Raw genomic sequence first — 16,628 nt, 5'->3', positions numbered from 1 at the left:
GATGAGCGGCTTGCCTGGTGGCTGTGAGGCAGCCATGTGTGCTCACTCATTGGGTGGGCTAAAATTCCCTGCAACATCTGTTGAATCAGTGGGGGGGAATCGGGCCCTATAGGTAGTCTCACAGTTCTCATTCCTTTCTCCCACCATATAAACAGCTTCCATTTGTCCAACTAGACTAATCCTAAAATCACAGTCCCAGTCATTTTTGGGGCCACCAGGAAGCGAATAAATTCCCAGTGCTCACCTATTTCTAAGCGTAGGGGCTCCATTAATTTTGTGAGTAAAGCCCCTCCCATCAAGGAGCCATCAGCTTGCTCGAACCTCACAGGTTTGGAGAGCAGTTTTGCTCGTATGCCCAGTTTCAAGGCAAATGGCAATCTAATGATGCATCAGGAGCATCCAGAATCAATTAGCACCTTTAAATCTACATGCGTACCCAATTTAGGGATTATGAACTTGGCAGATAGTAAAAAAGGTGGGACGTGTCAGCTCACCATTGGGTCATTCTCTCCTTCGTTGTCACTGTTGAAAAAGGGTAGAACGGGGGTGGATTCAGCCTGAGTTCCGGCGTCCCCATGTGGGGGAAGTGACCTGGGCAACAGGTTCCTGTGTCATCCAGTTGGATTTTTCTCCCATTAGCCGCTGTGCAGGTCTCTTTCTCATTGCCGGTCCTGGCCTGTTCTGCTGTTGGGGGAAGGTGACTGGGCATTTCGCTGCTCGATATCTCTGCTGTCCGCACCGGAAACACTTAATTGCCGGGCCTACAGGTGACTTGGGTCTTTCAGCCATCACAGTAGCTGGAGATTTTCGTGGGGGTGATTTCCATTCGGGTTGTTCTGACCTCAGCTCGGCTTCAGGTAGGAGAGGCTTCTTATAGTGGGTGAGCTGAACATCTAATTTCACCGCTGCCTGGTACCATTCATGCAGCTGGTCAGGCACAGCTCGGTAGATACATGCCTGAGAAAGGTGGTCGTCTAACCCTTCTCTAAAAAGATGAATTATGGATTGCTCAGGCCATCTCTATATCTGACCGGCCATCTTTCGAAACTCCCGCACGTACTCCAGGACAGGCTGGCCAGCTTGTTTTATCTTGTGGATTTGCTCTTCCACTTTAAGGGCAATGGATGGGTCCTCAAATCTTTCCCTCAGCCCTAGGAGGAAAAAGTCTTCCAAGTCAGGGGCTTACTCATTATATAATTTGTTCAACCATTCGGATGCTTCTCCCTGTAGGTTGGACACAATCACATCGACCATAGCACCTGGGTCTGGGTAGAGATGGGCCCAGCGATTCAAGTGAGAGCGTACTTGGTTGAGAAAGAAAATCAGTTTCTCTGGGTCCCCATCGAAGGTTGCTCTGAAGGGCAGGCTCATCGTTGGTTGCTGGGGCCCCCACTGCTGCTGGCCCCACCCTGGTTGTTGCTTAAATGGTTGCTGGGGCCCCCACTGCTGTTGTTGTGTCTCCAGTTGCTGCTGGCCCCATCCTGGTTGTTGGTTCAATGGCTGCCGGGGCCCCCACTGCTGCTGGCCCCACTGGTCCTGCTGTATTTTCAGGAGTTGCACGTTCAGGCCCTGTTGCTGCCACCCTTGCTGTTGTTGTCCTCCCACCAGCTTCTGATCTCCAGGCTTCTGCACCACCCCCAACTGTTGCAAGGCCTCTATTAGCTGTGGCAAGCTGAGAGGTTGTTGGCCTTTCACTTGTGGGGGTTCCCCAACCTCCCATTGCTGCAGAGGCCCCAGACTGGGGTCCTCTGTCTCTGTGGGTCTGGAGGGCCTGGCAGGGAACTCCTGGGGCTGGCAGGCTGTCTGGTCTGCAGACAGGATTTTCCACTCACCCAAATTCTCAGTGGCAGATGGTCTGGCAGCTCTCCACCATTCTGCTTTTGGGGACTCTGGCAGTGTAGTCTCAAAGCCTCTGTAGTCTCCACTGGAGTGGTTCCAGCCTGACGACCAAATACCGTATATACTTGAGTATAAGCCGACTCGAGTATAAGCCGAGACCCCCAATTTCACCCCCAAAAACTGGGAAAAGTTGTTGACTCGAGTATAAGCCGATCCGCCGTTCTGCAAGCCTCCGCCGCCAGCAGAGGCTCGATCCGCCATTTTGCAAGCCTGAATACACAGGAATACCCTGTGTGGCCGCGGCTCTCGGGGAAGCCCTGGCTGTCCGCTTCCTCGCTCCACGCTGCCATTCGGGGCCCGCGCGTTCCCCGGGCAAATCGCGGCGCCCAGCAGGCGAGGAAACACGCCCGCTCCAGTTGCCCCCCCTTCCCTCAGGAGACGCGAAGCAAGTGACCGCCCGGAGCTTACCGAGGACTTGCGCGCGGCCGAGGCTTCGGTGCTTCCAGGATCGCACGCACCTCTCCCAAGCCGCCGCCGTCCGAAGACCTGCCGAAGTTTGGGGAGGTGCGCGCGCACCTCCCCAAACCTTCCCAAACGTCGGCAGGTCTCCGTTCCTCCGCACAGACCTGCCGACGTTTGGGGAGGTTTGGGCGCCTCCCCAAACCTCCCCAGGTCTCCGTTCCTCCGCGCAGACCTGCCGACGTTTGGGGAGGTTTGGGCGCCTCCCCAAACCTCCCCAAACGTCGGCAGGTCTCCGTTCCTCCTGCCGACGTTTGGGGAGGTTTGGGCGCCTCCCCAAACCTCCCCAGGTCTCCGTTCCTCCGCACAGACCTGCCGACGTTTGGGGAGGTTTGGGCGCCTCCCCAAACCTCCCCAGGTCTCCGTTCCTCCTGCCGACGTTTGGGGAGGTTTGGGCACCTCCCCAAACCTCCCCAGGTCTCCGTTCCTCCGCGCAGACCTGCCGACGTTTGGGGAGGTTTGGGCGCCTCCCCAAACCTCCCCAAACGTCGGCAGGTCTCCGTTCCTCCTGCCGACGTTTGGGGAGGTTTGGGCACCTCCCCAAACCTCCCCAGGTCTCCGTTCCTCCGCACAGACCTGCCGACGTTTGGGGAGGTTTGGGCGCCTCCCCAAACCTCCCCAGGTCTCCGTTCCTCCGCACAGACCTGCCGACGTTTGGGGAGGTTTGGGCGCCTCCCCAAACCTCCCCAAATGTCGGCAGGTCTCCGTTCCTCCTGCCGACGTTTGGGGAGGTTTGGGCGCCTCCCCAAACCTCCCCAGGTCTCCGTTCCTCCGCGCAGACCTGCCGACGTTTGGGAAGGTTTGGGCGCCTCCCCAAACGTCGGCAGGTCTGCGCGACGTTTGGGGAGGTTTGGGGAGGCGCCCAAACCTCCCCAAACGTCGGCAGGAGGAACTGAGACCTGGGGAGGTTTGGGGAGGTGCCCAAACCTCCCCAAACGTCGGCAGGAGGAACGGAGACCTGGGGAGGTTTGGGGAGGCGCCCAAACCTCCCCAAACGTCGGCAGGTCTGCGCGGAGGAACGGAGACCTGGGGAGGTTTGGGGAGGCGCCCAAACCTCCCTAAACGTCGGCAGGAGGAACGGAGACCTGCCGATGTTTGGGGAGGTGCCCAAACCTCCCCAAACGTCGGCAGGTCTGCGCGGAGGAACGGAGACCTGGGGAGGTTTGGGGAGGTGCCCAAACCTCCCCAAACGTCGGCAGGAGGAACGGAGACCTGGGGAGGTTTGGGGAGGCGCCCAAACCTCCCCAAACGTCGGCAGGTCTGCGCGGAGGAACGGAGACCTGGGGAGGTTTGGAGAGGCGCCCAAACCTCCCCAAACGTCGGCAGGTCTGCGCGGAGGAACGGAGACCTGGGGAGGTTTGGGGAGGCGCCCAAACCTCCCCAAACGTCGGCAGGAGGAACGGAGACCTGCCAACGTTTGGGGAGGTTTGGGGAGGCGCCCAAACCTCCCCAAACGTCGGCAGGTCTGTGCGGAGGAACGGAGACCTGGGGAGGTTTGGGGAGGCGCCCAAACCTCCCCAAACGTCGGCAGGAGGAACGGAGACCTGGGGAGGTTTGGGGAGGCGCCCAAACCTCCCCAAACGTTGGCAGGTCTCCGTTCCTCCTGCCGACGTTTGGGGAGGTTTGGGGAGGCGCCCAAACCTCCCCAAACGTCGGCAGGTCTGCGCGGAGGAACGGAGACCTGGGGAGGTTTGGGGAGGCGCCCAAACCTCCCCAAACGTCGGCAGGAGGAACGGAGACCTGGGGAGGTTTGGGGAGGCACCCAAACCTCCCCAAACGTCGGCAGGTCTGCGCGGAGGAACGGAGACCTGGGGAGGTTTGGGGAGGTGCCCAAACCTCCCCAAACGTCGGCAGGAGGAACGGAGACCTGCCGACGTTTGGGGAGGTTTGGGGAGGCGCCCAAACCTCCCCAAACGTCGGCAGGTCTGCGCGGAGGAACGGAGACCTGGGGAGGTTTGGGGAGGCGCCCAAACCTCCCCAAACGTCGGCAGGAGGAACGGAGACCTGGGGAGGTTTGGTGTTCTGAACCAGCCCTCTTCCAGCCCTGTAGTAAGGCAAACCCCTATTCGAACAGAAGAGACTGGAGAGCGTCCAAGGCTGAAAAGCGTTTGCCAAGATTTAATAGTCAATTAACAGAACAAGAAACAAAAACACAGGAACTTGAATCCTCAAGCGGATGGGTTGCTTTCAGCAACCAGCCCCTCCCCAAACACTCCTTTTATTGAGAGCTCAGGGCGTGGTCTCCCTGTGCCTCCTCCCGAGGAGTCCCACAGCCTTTCTTTGTTTGTTCCTGCTCGACTGCCTCCTGCGTCGGGCGTCCTTGAACAGGGCCAGCTGTGGGTCATCATCCTCCGCACTATCGGGCTCACGCAGCTGAGAAGAGGTCCCCGGCTGAGGGCTCTGCAAAGCCTCCAAACCATCATCAGCCGGTTCGTCTCCCTCCTCCCCCTCATCTGAATCATCCGATACATCGGAGCCGGCTGTCGGCCCCACAGGCTGGCCCTGAGTCACAACACTATCCCGCACCGCAGGGCCCTTCCCCCGGGTCTGCCGATCCGGATGCGGTCGGGATGGGAACTGTTCGTGAAAAGCAGTCACCAACGCAGGGGCATGAACGGCAGTCCCGTCTTCCCATGTGAAGTCCTCCGGCCCGTACCCTTTCCACTCGATCAGGTACTGGAAGCGACCTTTCAGCCAGCGGGAATCCCTGATGCTGGCGACCTCGTACTCGGGGGTGCTGTCGCCATCACGAGGTCCTGATGGGGGAGGTTCCGCTTGGCGAAGTGGACAAGCCGGTTGTTCGGGGACCAACAAGGACCGATGGAAGACGGGGTGCACGCGCAGGGAACGTGGCAGAGTTAAACGATAGGCGACCGGGTTGATGACGGCCTCGACTGGGAACGGTCCAAGGTAACGGTGGTCCAGCTTCCTCGCCGGCCGAGTGGATGGTAGGTTCCTGGTGGACAGCCAGACCCGATCCCCCACCGATAATGGAGGCGTATCCCTTCTCGACCGATCGGCGAACCTCTTGTAGTCGGCCTTGGCCTTCTCCAGCTGCCGTCGCACCAACCGATGGATCGCCTGTAACTCCGCCATGAATTCGTTCGCTGCCGGCTCCGGTGAGTCCACGGGAGAAAGGGGGAAAAACCGGGGGTGATAACCCACGTTGGCCAAGAACGGTGTCATCTGCGTGGAGGTGTGCTGCGAGTTGTTAAAGGCAAACTCGGCTATGGCCAAATAGTCCACCCAATTGTCCTGCTGCAGGTTAACGTAGCAGCGCAGATACTGCTCTAAGATGCCGATGACCTTCTCGGTACCCCCGTCGGTCTGAGGATGATGCGCGGACGAGAGGCAAACCTTAATGTCCAACGCCCGCATCAACTCCTGCCAGAAGTGGGCTGTAAACTGGGCCCCCCTATCGGAGACGACTCTATCGGGAAGGCCGTGCAGCCGGAACACCTGTTGGATGAACATGCGACCAGTGGCGCGAGCTGACGGTAAGCCGCGACAGGGGATGAAGTGCGCCATCTTGGTCAACATGTCCACCACCACAAACACTGTCGTGAAGCCGGAGGATGGGGGTAGATCCGTCAGAAAGTCCATGGACACAGCCCCCCAGGGTCTCTTGGGTGTTGGCAAAGGCTGCAGTAAACCAGGCGGGGCCCCTGTCGCTGACTTGGCCTGCCTGCATGGGACGCAGGAGGTGACATAAGACTGGACATCATGTCGGACTCGGGGCCACCAGAAGGTACGGGAGACCAGGTTCAGAGTCTTGAACAGGCCAAAATGCCCCGCAGCCGGGTTATCATGACACTGGCTGAGGACGAGTCCCCTGAGTGGCCCTCCTGGAACATAGAGCCGGTCACGATAATACAGGAGTCCATCCGTGACTGACCAAGGCGAATCTGGCCCCACCTCTTCCTTCCGCTGAGCCACCCACGCCTCCTGCTGCTGCGCCTCCCGGATCCGAGCCCGTATATCCACCGGCTCCCGCACCGCAGCAAAAGACTCGACGGGGATCACTGTCCTGGGCGGAAGCTTGTCTTCCACTCGGGTGTACTCGGGCTTCCTGGACAGAGCATCCGCTCTCTGGTTGTGCCCGCTTGGTATGTACCGCACCCGGAAGTCAAACCTCGCAAAGAAGAGGGACCACCGGATCTGGCGTTGGTTCAAATTCCGAGCGGTCTGCAGGCTTTCCAGATTCTTGTGGTCCGTCCGGACCTCGATTTGATGCCGCGCCCCCTCCAAATGATGCCTCCAAGCCTCGAACGCCGCCTTGATGGCCAGCAGCTCCTTCTCCCAGATGGTATAGTTGCGCTCCGAGGGATTCAATTTCCGAGAGTGATACGCGCAAGGGAAAAGGGTACCGTTGGGCGTCGCTGCCTGGAGTAACACGGCCCCAATGGCAATGTCGGAGGCGTCCGCCTCCACGACAAACGGCCGTTGCGGGTCAGGATGCTTCAAGATGGGCTCCTTCATGAAGGCATCCTTCAAAGCTTGGAACGCCTGTTGTTCGGGGGCGTTCCACTGGAACCGAGTCTTCTTCTGCAGGAGCCGGGTGAGGGGGGCTGTCAAGGCGGCAAAGCCAGGGATGAATGTCCGATAGTAGTTGGCAAATCCAAGAAGTCGCTGAACGTCCTTCACGCGACGCGGGGGTTGCCAACTCTGCAACGACTCAACTTTACTCGGTTCCATGGCGATGCCCTCAGGAGAAATGCGATGACCCAGGAAATCGATGGTCACCTGGTAGAACTGGCACTTCTCCAACTTGGCAAACAGCCGATGTTTCCGGAGGCGCTGCAGGACCTGACGGAGATGCTGATGATGCGCTTCACGCGACGGGGAGTAAATCAGGATGTCGTCCAGGTAAATCACGACAAACTGGTCCAACAGATCTCGAAAGATGTCGTTCATAAAATGCTGAAACACAGCGGGGGCGTTGGTCAGGCCAAACGGCATCACCGTGTACTCGAAATGTCCATAGCGAGTACCAAACGCCGTCTTCCACTCATCACCCGGCCGAACCCTGACGAGGTTGTAAGCTCCACGCAGGTCCAGTTTCGTGAAAATCTTAGCCTCCCGGAGTCGATCCAAGAGCTCGGGGATGAGGGGCAGCGGGTAGCGGTTACGCACCGTGATGGCGTTGAGTTTCCGGTAGTCACAGCAAAGCCGTAACTCGCCCGACTTCTTTTTGACGAAGAGCACGGGCGCAGACACTGGCGAGGACGAGGGCCGGATGAAACCACGAGCCAAATTCTTTGTCAGGAAGTCCCGCAATGCAGCCAACTCGGGCTCCGACATGGAGTACAAACGCCCCACTGGGAGAGGTGCATCAGGGACTAGATCAATGGAGCAGTCGTAGGGCCTGTGCGGGGGCAATTGGTCCGCCTCTGACTCGCTGAACACGTCAGCAAAGTCGGACAGTTCGGGAGGCAAGGAAACCCCTGGGGAACCCTCCACCTGGCCGGCACAGATATGGCGGGTGTGGTCCACGCACTGCAAACTTGGGAAGGTGACCAAGTTTTGAGACCAATAGATCTGTGGATCATGCACCCGGAGCCACGCCAGACCCAAGACCACGGGGAAGTGCAGATCCGAAGTGATGTAGAACTGGATGGCCTCCACATGAGAACTGATGGCCATACACACGGGTTGCGTGGCGGCCGTAATAGGCCCGGACAAGAGCACTCGACCATCGATGGTCTCCACAAGCATGGGCGGATCCACCGGACACTGGGGAACAGCCCATTTGGCCACGAAGGCCGAGTCCATAAAGTTAGTGGTAGCCCCAGAGTCAATTAAGGCATTGACCGGAATCCCCTCTGGCTTGCCAGGAAGGATCAGACGTGCCTCCAAAATCAAATGCCGTGGAGGTTCACAGGCACCGTCAGAACGGCGTCGCTCGGCGTGGTCGTTGTGGGTCGCCCGATCTATCACACCGTCTAGATCGGGCTCGGGCCGTTTCCCGACAGCAAAGTAGAAGACTTTCTCGGGGCAGGCTTGGTCACTGATGCCCGCTGACGCTTCTTCGGGCAAGAAGCAGCCAAATGTCCAGGGTCCCCACAGTAAAAACACAACCCCCCCGATCGTCGTCTGTCCATTTCCGTCACCGAGAGACGGGACCTGGCGGCACCCAGCTCCATTGGCTCCTCCCTCTGGACTGGGGGCTCACGCACAACAGGAGCGGCAGGGGTCTGTGGGGTGGCACGGCGACTCTTTCGCTGCTGCAGCCGGGCATCGATCCGCAGACAAAGATGGATCAGCCCATTCAGGTCTGAGGGAATGTCCACGCGGGCCAGCTCATCCAACATCTCCTCCGACAAGCCATCCTGGAAGGCATCCACGAGCGCAGCCTCATTCCAGGCGGAATCCTGACTAAGCAGCCGGAAATCGCTGATATAGGCCTGTAGGGGGCGCTGACCCTGCCTCAAAGCTTTCAGACGTCGGGTGGCAGTCTGCGCCTTAATCGGGTCCTCGTACATGAGGCGCATATGGTCACAAAACCCCCCAAAGTTATCCAACAAAGGGCTAGGCTGTGCCAGCAGAGGCGTGCCCCAACGAGCTGCATCCCCCGACAGAAGGCTCAACACGAATCCCACCTTATCTCGGTCAGTGGGGAAATCAGCTGCTCTCACGCTGATAAAAAGCTGGCATTGTCCCAGGAAGGCAGGAAACAGTTCTGGATTACCAGCAAATTTATCCGGCATAGCTATCTGACATTTCCTCCTGGGTGGGGGTGCAGCATGTACCTGAGCTTGCAGTTGAGCCACCTGAGCTGCCAGCAAAGTGAGTTGCTGGGTGAGCTGAGCATTCTCGGCACGAAGCTGCTCCATCGTAGTAATAAGGGGTGGGAGGCTGAAAGCAAACTGTTCTGAACCAGCCCTCTTCCAGCCTTGTAGTAAGGCAAACCCCTATTCGAACAGAAGAGACTGGAGAGCGTCCAAGGCTGAAAAGCGTTTGCCAAGATTTAATAGTCAATTAACAGAACAAGAAACAAAAACACAGGAACTTGAATCCTCAAGCGGATGGGTTGCTTTCAGCAACCAGCCCCTCCCCAAACACTCCTTTTATTGAGAGCTCAGGGCGTGGTCTCCCTGTGCCTCCTCCCGAGGAGTCCCACAGCCTTTCTTTGTTTGTTCCTGCTCGACTGCCTCCTGCGTCGGGCGTCCTTGAACAGGGCCAGCTGTGGGTCATCATCCTCCGCACTATCGGGCTCACGCAGCTGAGAAGAGGTCCCCGGCTGAGGGCTCTGCAAAGCCTCCAAACCATCATCAGCCGGTTCGTCTCCCTCCTCCCCCTCATCTGAATCATCCGATACATCGGAGCCGGCTGTCGGCCCCCACAGGCTGGCCCTGAGTCACAACATTTGGGGAGGCGCCCAAACCTCCCCAAACGTCGGCAGGTCTCCGTTCCTCTGTGCCCTGCCTGCCTGCTTCTTTCCGCTGCGGAAAGAAGCAGGCAGGCAGGGCGCGGAGGAACGGAGACCTGCCGTTTGGGGAGGTTTGGGGAGGTGCGCGCGCACCTCCCCAAACCTCCCCAAACTTCGGCAGGTCTCGGACGGCGGTGGCTTGGGAGAGGTGCGCGCGATCCCGGAAGCACCAAAGCCTCGGCCGCGCACAAGTCCTCGGTAAGTTTTTTTGTTGACTGGAGTATAAGCCGAAGTGGAATTTTTCAGCCCAAAAAGTGGGCTGAAAAATTCGGCTTATACTCAAGTATATACGGTAGGCTCACTTAGCTGCTGAGAGTTGGAGATCTACCCAAACAGCAAGCCGTCTATTGCTCCCTCTTCTGAGGTTTCACCAGCAGCCAGGCTTTCTCTTTCCATGGTGAGGATTCTTCCCTGAATCTTTGCCAGCTTATCTCCCTGATTGGAGACAACAGCGGGGGCTCAGGACCCCACAGGATGTTTGAAAGAAAGAAGATTCTGGCATGATGTCATGGTTCCGATTAAAAAAGACACATTAAAGAGTACTGCAGTAACTATACAACTCCAAGTGAATATTCCATCCCCCACCCTAAAGAGAATTACATCTAAAACAGAATACTATTTAGTGTCCTTTCTATCTGAAAGAGATAACATTATTTGCATAAACCTCTCAACTGATTTTTTAAAATCTAAACTATCATAAAATATATGCGAATATAGGATTGTTTTCCTTATACAATACTCTTATCACAAATAAAACATACCTAGAGACTTTCCAAAGCATTTGATTATGTACTTTGTCAACAGAACAGGAAAAACCCAAGAATTGACAGACCAGATATTGGGTGGGACATATATTAGTGCTTGGGAACCCACCTTATGTACAAAGCATGTGCAAATCTCCACTTACCACTTGTCTTTGGAAACACTTCCTTTCGGCAGCTTCCTCAAAGAGCGGCGCCGCTGCCCCTTCGCACGGAGGTACGCGCGCACCTCCCCAAAGGTTTGGGGAGGTGCGCGCGCAACTCCGGAATGGGCAGGGGCGCCTCTCTTTTTGAGGAAGCTGAGACGGGCCGCGGCAGCTTCCTCAAAGAGCGGCACCGCTGCCCATTCGCGCGGAGGTACGCGCGCACCTCCGGTCGTTCGGAGAGGTGCGCGCGCACCTCTCGGAATGGGCAGGGGCGCCGCTCTTTGAGGAAGCTGCCACGGCCCGTCTGCAAAGCTGCCGAAAGCGGCAGCTTTGCAGATGGGCCGTCGCCGTCGGGCAACCGGGAACCGGTTCCATCTCATTTTTTAAAAAATGGCAGCCGCGTGCGTCCGCGCATGCGCAAAAAACCTTTTTGCGCATGCGCGTGCATGGACACACGCACGCGGCTCCCTCTTTTTTTAATTTGTGATGGAACCGGTTCCCAGTGGCTCTTTTTCTTTTTTAGGTTGCCGACCCCTGGGCTATCCCATATCTTGTCAAAACATCCGGTTGCATTCCACCCGTGCTTCAGTGATTCAAAACCAAACAGTTAAAGCAAAAGGCTGCCTCTTATATTGTCAGTGCAAAAACATGTCAATGTTTACAGCATTGACAGCCAATTCTAATGGTTTCACACACAAACAGCATAATTAAAAGTTCCCCTCTTTTCCCTGGCCCTCCCATTGTCACTTTACTCCATCCAATCAATTATGTTCAGTTTGTTTGGGCAACAGACTCTGGTGAATTTTCCCAGCAGGTGACCTTGGAACCCTAGTATGTCTCACTACAGAGTCAGTGCTCTTGGATTCCATTACCCCCTCCCTTGCATTCCAACCCACACTCCCTCCCCCATTGCTTTTTGTCTGGCTGTGAGCTGGGTTTGTGTATCAAGCCATGCCACTTAGTTTTTATGCCCCTCTTGACTCCTCTGGGTTCAACAATGTCTCTTTGAGGAAGGTGTAATACCATCTGACTTTAAAAAGACCTTTTGCTATGTTTATATTTGACAATTTTCAATCTAGCTTCAACTTTCTCTTTTCAGCTAAGGTTGTTGAGGCTTCCAAGGGAGCCATGGTGGTGGAATTGCTTCTAGAATTGAGGGACACATTGTGGCTGAAAATGGCTCTCAAATGGGCTGTCAAAATCTCTCTGGAGTAAAGAGATTGCAAGATTACCCATCTGTATTCCCAGAAAGTTGTTTTTTTTATGTGAGCTTCTGCTGAGCCCAGAAGAAGCGCCGATCAGCTGGAATGTTGCAGCATCTCCAGGGTCTTGTGATTTACATTCAGATGCTTGGCAACTGATTCATATTTATGATGGTCACAGTGTCCCAGGGTCATGTGAAGTGACCAAAACCTGCTGCAACCACCCAGCAGATGGGGGGAATAAAAACCAAACACCTCCCCACCCCACCTCCGCTGCCAATCCTCAACAGAAATGCTCACAACAATGAAAACCTCAGACAGCAGGAAGAGCGCCGCCAGGTGGCCAGGCAGGTGTCTTGCTCGGCTGTGGCTTAAGGGGCACTTTTTTCAGTGCCATTGTAACTGTTGTAAGTTGAGGACTACCTGCACTTCATCACTTTTTTCCTTTTTTTTTGGTTATCAAGTTTTTGACACCTTGCTAGGCAACAGGTGGTACTCGGATGTTGCCATATCCTAAAAGGGGTACAATGGGTGAAAAAGTTGAAAAGCCCTGTTCTACAAGGCTCCTGCAGCTACTTCAAAAGCCATCCCTAAATGTATGGACATGGTAATGGAGCTGATATAGCTACATGTAGATGGTGTTTCTGCTGCCTCCCAGCACAGCAAACAACTGTACATGGCCTACATGAGCATGGCCTGTTGGGGCCTGTTTTGAAGCAGCAATATGAACTTTTCAGTGGAAGTTGTTGCTTTATACCCCAAATGCAGCTTGGAAACACCTTTTAAAAACCCATATACTGCTTTATAGCTATTGTACAGAAGGTGGATATTATACCTTTTACATGATCCCAGTTATGGTATAAAATATTTAAATAATTATTATGTTTATTTTCTGACAGCTTAGGTAGAGAAGGGTTTTTTATTTTAACGGACACTGGGTGCTGAAAATAACAAACATAGACAGAATCTGATACTTACAGATGTTGAGCTGTCGTATGAAGCTAGACAAATTGTTGTGTTTGAAGTACTTAGGAAGCAATTCTTTAGCAAACCTCTGTTCATCCAGAATGCAAAAATTCTGTCCATTCTAGGAAAGTTAAGAAAAAAAATAAGTACAGTAAGAAAATGTAACTAAACATGTCAAGCTCAGTGGTATCACTCAGTCCGTTATTTTAGTGCACCTCATCCAGTGGCATATATTGGTGGTGCACTGAACAGACTGGGAGAGATGCGACTTCCATCTCTTAACTAAGGAGAATCCATTAATGCAACCAGATTACGATGGCAGAGCAATTCACCTCTAGCTGTCTCTACTGAACCAGGAGATGAAGCATCTCAGAGGAACCTTCCTTGAGAGGGTGGAAGAATACACCCTGGAGCAGGCGGTGGAAGGATTTGCCCATCTCTCTCTCTCTCTCCCTCATCAGTCTTGAGAGTGTTATCTGGACTGAGTTCGATCCTATGACCCCCGATGAGGTGGACAGGATCATGAGGAGGCTGAGCTCTACCACCTGTTTATTGGACCTGTGCCCCTCCTGGCTGGTTTATGCAGCCCGGGAGAAGACACGAGGCTGGTTCCAGGCAGTAATAACTGCTTCTTTGAGCGAGGGTGTTTTCCCTGCCGCCTTGAAAGAGGCGGTGGTGAGGCCCCTCCTCAAGAAGCCTACCCTGGACTCGGCGATTTTGAATAACTATCGTCCTGTCTCCAACCTTCGCTTTTTGGCGAAGGTTGTTGAGAGTGTGGTAGCACATCAGCTCCCTCTGTTCCTGGAGGAAACTGATTAACTCGACCCGTACCAATCGGGTTTCAGATCCGGGCATAGCACGGAGACGGCATTGGTCGCACTGGTGAATGATCTCTGGCGGGCTCGGGACAGGGGTTGTTCCTCTGTCCTAGTCCTATTAGACCTCTCAGCGGCTTTTGATACCATCGACCATGGAATCCTACTGCGGCATCTCAGGGGGCTGGGAGTGGGGGGCACTGTTTCACAGTGGTTCTCCTCCTACCTCCTGGGCCGCCCGCAGTCGGTGTTGACGGGAAGACAGAGGCCCACCCCGAGATCTCTCGTTTGTGGAGTCCCTCAGGGGTCGGTCCTCTCTCCCCTTCTGTTCAACATCTACATGAAGCCGCTGGGTGAGATCATTCGTGGTTTCGGGGTGGGGTATCACCAGTACGCTGATGATGCCCAACTTTTTCTTTCCACCCCGAATCAACCCAGTGATGCCCTCGCCGTGATATCCCGTTGCCTGGAGGCGGTCCGGGTTTGGATGGGGAGAAACAGGCTTCGTCTCAATCCTGACAAGACTGAGTGGCTGTTCATACCGGCATCTCGGTCTGACCAGCCTTCTCCATCATTAACAATAGGGGATGAGGTATTACCCCCCCCCCCGTTGATAGGGCTCGCAACTTGGGCGTCCTCCTGGATTCACAGCTCAGTTTTGAAGATCATATAGGAGCCGTGACCAGGGAGGCTTTTGCCCAGATTTGCCTGGTGCGCCAGTTGCGTCCCTATCTGGACTGAGATGCTCTACGTACAGTCACTCATGCGCTTGTGACCTCCCAGTTAGACTACTGCAATGCCCTCTACATGGGGCTGCCCTTGAGGACCACCCGAAAGCTTCAACTGGTGCAGAATGCGGCCGCGCGAGTTTTGATGGGAGCTTCCCAATACTCCCGTGTAACACCTCTTCTCCGTGAGCTACATTGGCTTCCAGTTGCCCTCTGGGTGAGATTCAAGGTGCTGGTAATGACCTATAAAGCCCTAAATGGCTTGGGTCCAGACTATCTAAGGGAACACCTGCTGCCAGCATCATCTTCCCATCGTCCTGTGCGACCCCACAGGGAGGGCCTTCTCAGGGTACCACCGGTTAATGAATGTTGGCGGGTTATTCCCAGGGGAAGGGCGTTCTCTGTGGGTGCGCCTGCCCTATGGAACCAACTACCCACGGAACGTAGGACTGGCCCAGACCTTCGCTCATTTTACCAGGACCTGAAAACTTGGCTCTTTGATCTGTTTGGTCCAGACTGTGGGGTTGTTAATTTAACTGGGTTTTAGATTTACTCTTGGGGCTTGAATTTAATTTGTTTTAATTGATTTTAATTTTTGTATTTCATGCTTTTAACTGCCCTGTAAACCGCCCTGAGTCCTACGGGAATAGGGCGGTATACAAATTCAATAAAATAAATAAATAAATTATTTGGATATGTTTTGGTTGAGCATCAGTAGAAGAGCTTCCGCCAGCTTTGGCCCCAGCTACCTTTCACTCATTTTATTTTTATTTTTATTTTTTTATTTTAATTCCATTTATATCCCGCCCTTCTCCGAAGACTCAGGGCGGCTTACAAGCTTAGTAATAAGCTGTAATTTTACAATTACAGAGCTAAGAATTATCAATTGTTGCAGCTGTTGATGTCCTTAAAACTATACCTGATTTACAAAATGCCTCTAAATGTATAGAAGTCCTTTTCTGGAAAAGTGGGCTTTGGGTTTTTAATGTGGCGGGACAGAGTGACTGTTGGGATGTAAGATGCAGAAAGATGTGAAACATTTATTGCAAATTTATATATGTGCACCACCCCCAAACCACAAGCCAACAATGCATTTTGATTTGACCTCTATCTGTGAAATGGTAAGAGTCCAGTTTTGGTTTTCCCCAGACATTAAACATATCAAGTCTTGGGTTTTTTATTTTTTTATTATTTTATTTTGCTTTCATTCCACTTTTATCATATCCAGTTTTGTTGCTAGCTGCGAAGTCGTGTCCGACCCATCGCGACCCCAATATAGTAGCATTATATAAACGATAACGTATATTATTGAGTGAGTGACTGCCACCCATCTTAGCATAAGGCAAATCTGGGTGGTTTATAATATTAAAATATAAAGCTAGACAACATCTATAAATAATACAAAACAAGTACTCAACTCTAGCTAAAAGATGAAGAGGGAGGAGTAGGGAGAGGGGAGAGGAGGATCTGTTATTAATCTATCAACCACCCCCCAACGTGCCCCAAGCCCCATTATTGCCTAAATTATAAATGTTACAGAAATATAAATGTACCAAAAAAACTAGTAAAAAAGAGAGCTAAGATTTGAAGGGTAAGTCAATTTCCAAGCCAAACTTGTGCTGTGACTTGACAGCAGATTGCCACAGTTCTGGATTGAGTTGAACCTTGGAAGGCAGGAAACACACACACACATACACACACACAAGGCCTCTGGCACCTGACCCCAGAACCTGTCTTAAAGGGAGTGCTCCTAATCTCAGCTTGTTACCTGTATAAAAGACACCTGTCCACAGAAGCAATCAATCAATCAGATTCCAAACTCTCCACCATGGCCAAGACCAAAGAGCTGTCCAAGGATGTCAGGGACAAGATTGTAGACCTATACAAGGCTGGAATGGGCTACAACAGGGGTCCCCAACCCCCGGTCCATGGACCAATACCAGACTGTCTGCACAACTGGTCTGCACAAACAAGGAAAACCCCATTCACAGGATGCAGGCAGCACACAAAGCCATGCCCCCTCTGGTCCACGGAAAAACCTCTCTCCTGGTGCCCAAAAGTTTGGGGACCTCTGGGCTACAAGACTATTGCCAAGCAACTTGGTGAGAAGGTGACAACAGCTGGTGCAATTATTCACAAATGGAAGAAACACAAATTAACTGTCAATCTCTCTCGGTCTGGGGCCTCATGGAGTTTCAATGAACATGAGAACGTTGAGGAATC

The 16,628-nt window shown here is 53.9% G+C and overlaps 1 protein-coding gene across 12 annotated transcripts in view; it reads right to left on the bottom strand.

Annotated features, from left to right (window-relative positions):
- Positions 1 to 16,628, bottom strand: part of LOC308673083 (heat shock factor protein 3-like) — a 74,227-nt gene that overhangs the window by 51,238 nt on the left and 6,361 nt on the right. For 7 of the 12 annotated variants that reach the window (XR_014027570.1, XR_014027571.1, XM_081336476.1 and 4 more), the window contains exon 2: positions 12,875 to 12,983. Coding sequence is in view for 4 of the 12 variants with exons in the window: in XM_081336476.1 (XP_081192602.1) it covers positions 12,875 to 12,983 (109 nt within the window). In the remaining 8 variants the exon portion in view is untranslated. Of the gene's footprint in view, positions 1 to 494; positions 1,950 to 10,089; positions 10,205 to 12,874; positions 12,984 to 16,628 lie in introns of those variants that run through there. The other 5 variants (XM_081336483.1, XM_081336479.1, XM_081336477.1 and 2 more) reach the window with 2 other exon arrangements.

This window comes from Vipera berus, assembly GCF_964194415.1.
Source record: "Vipera berus genome assembly, chromosome: 11".
In the NCBI taxonomy this organism is placed as follows: domain Eukaryota; kingdom Metazoa; phylum Chordata; class Lepidosauria; order Squamata; family Viperidae; genus Vipera; species Vipera berus.
Note: the sequence above shows the minus strand (reverse complement) of the source record. Positions and strands in the feature narration are given on the sequence as shown.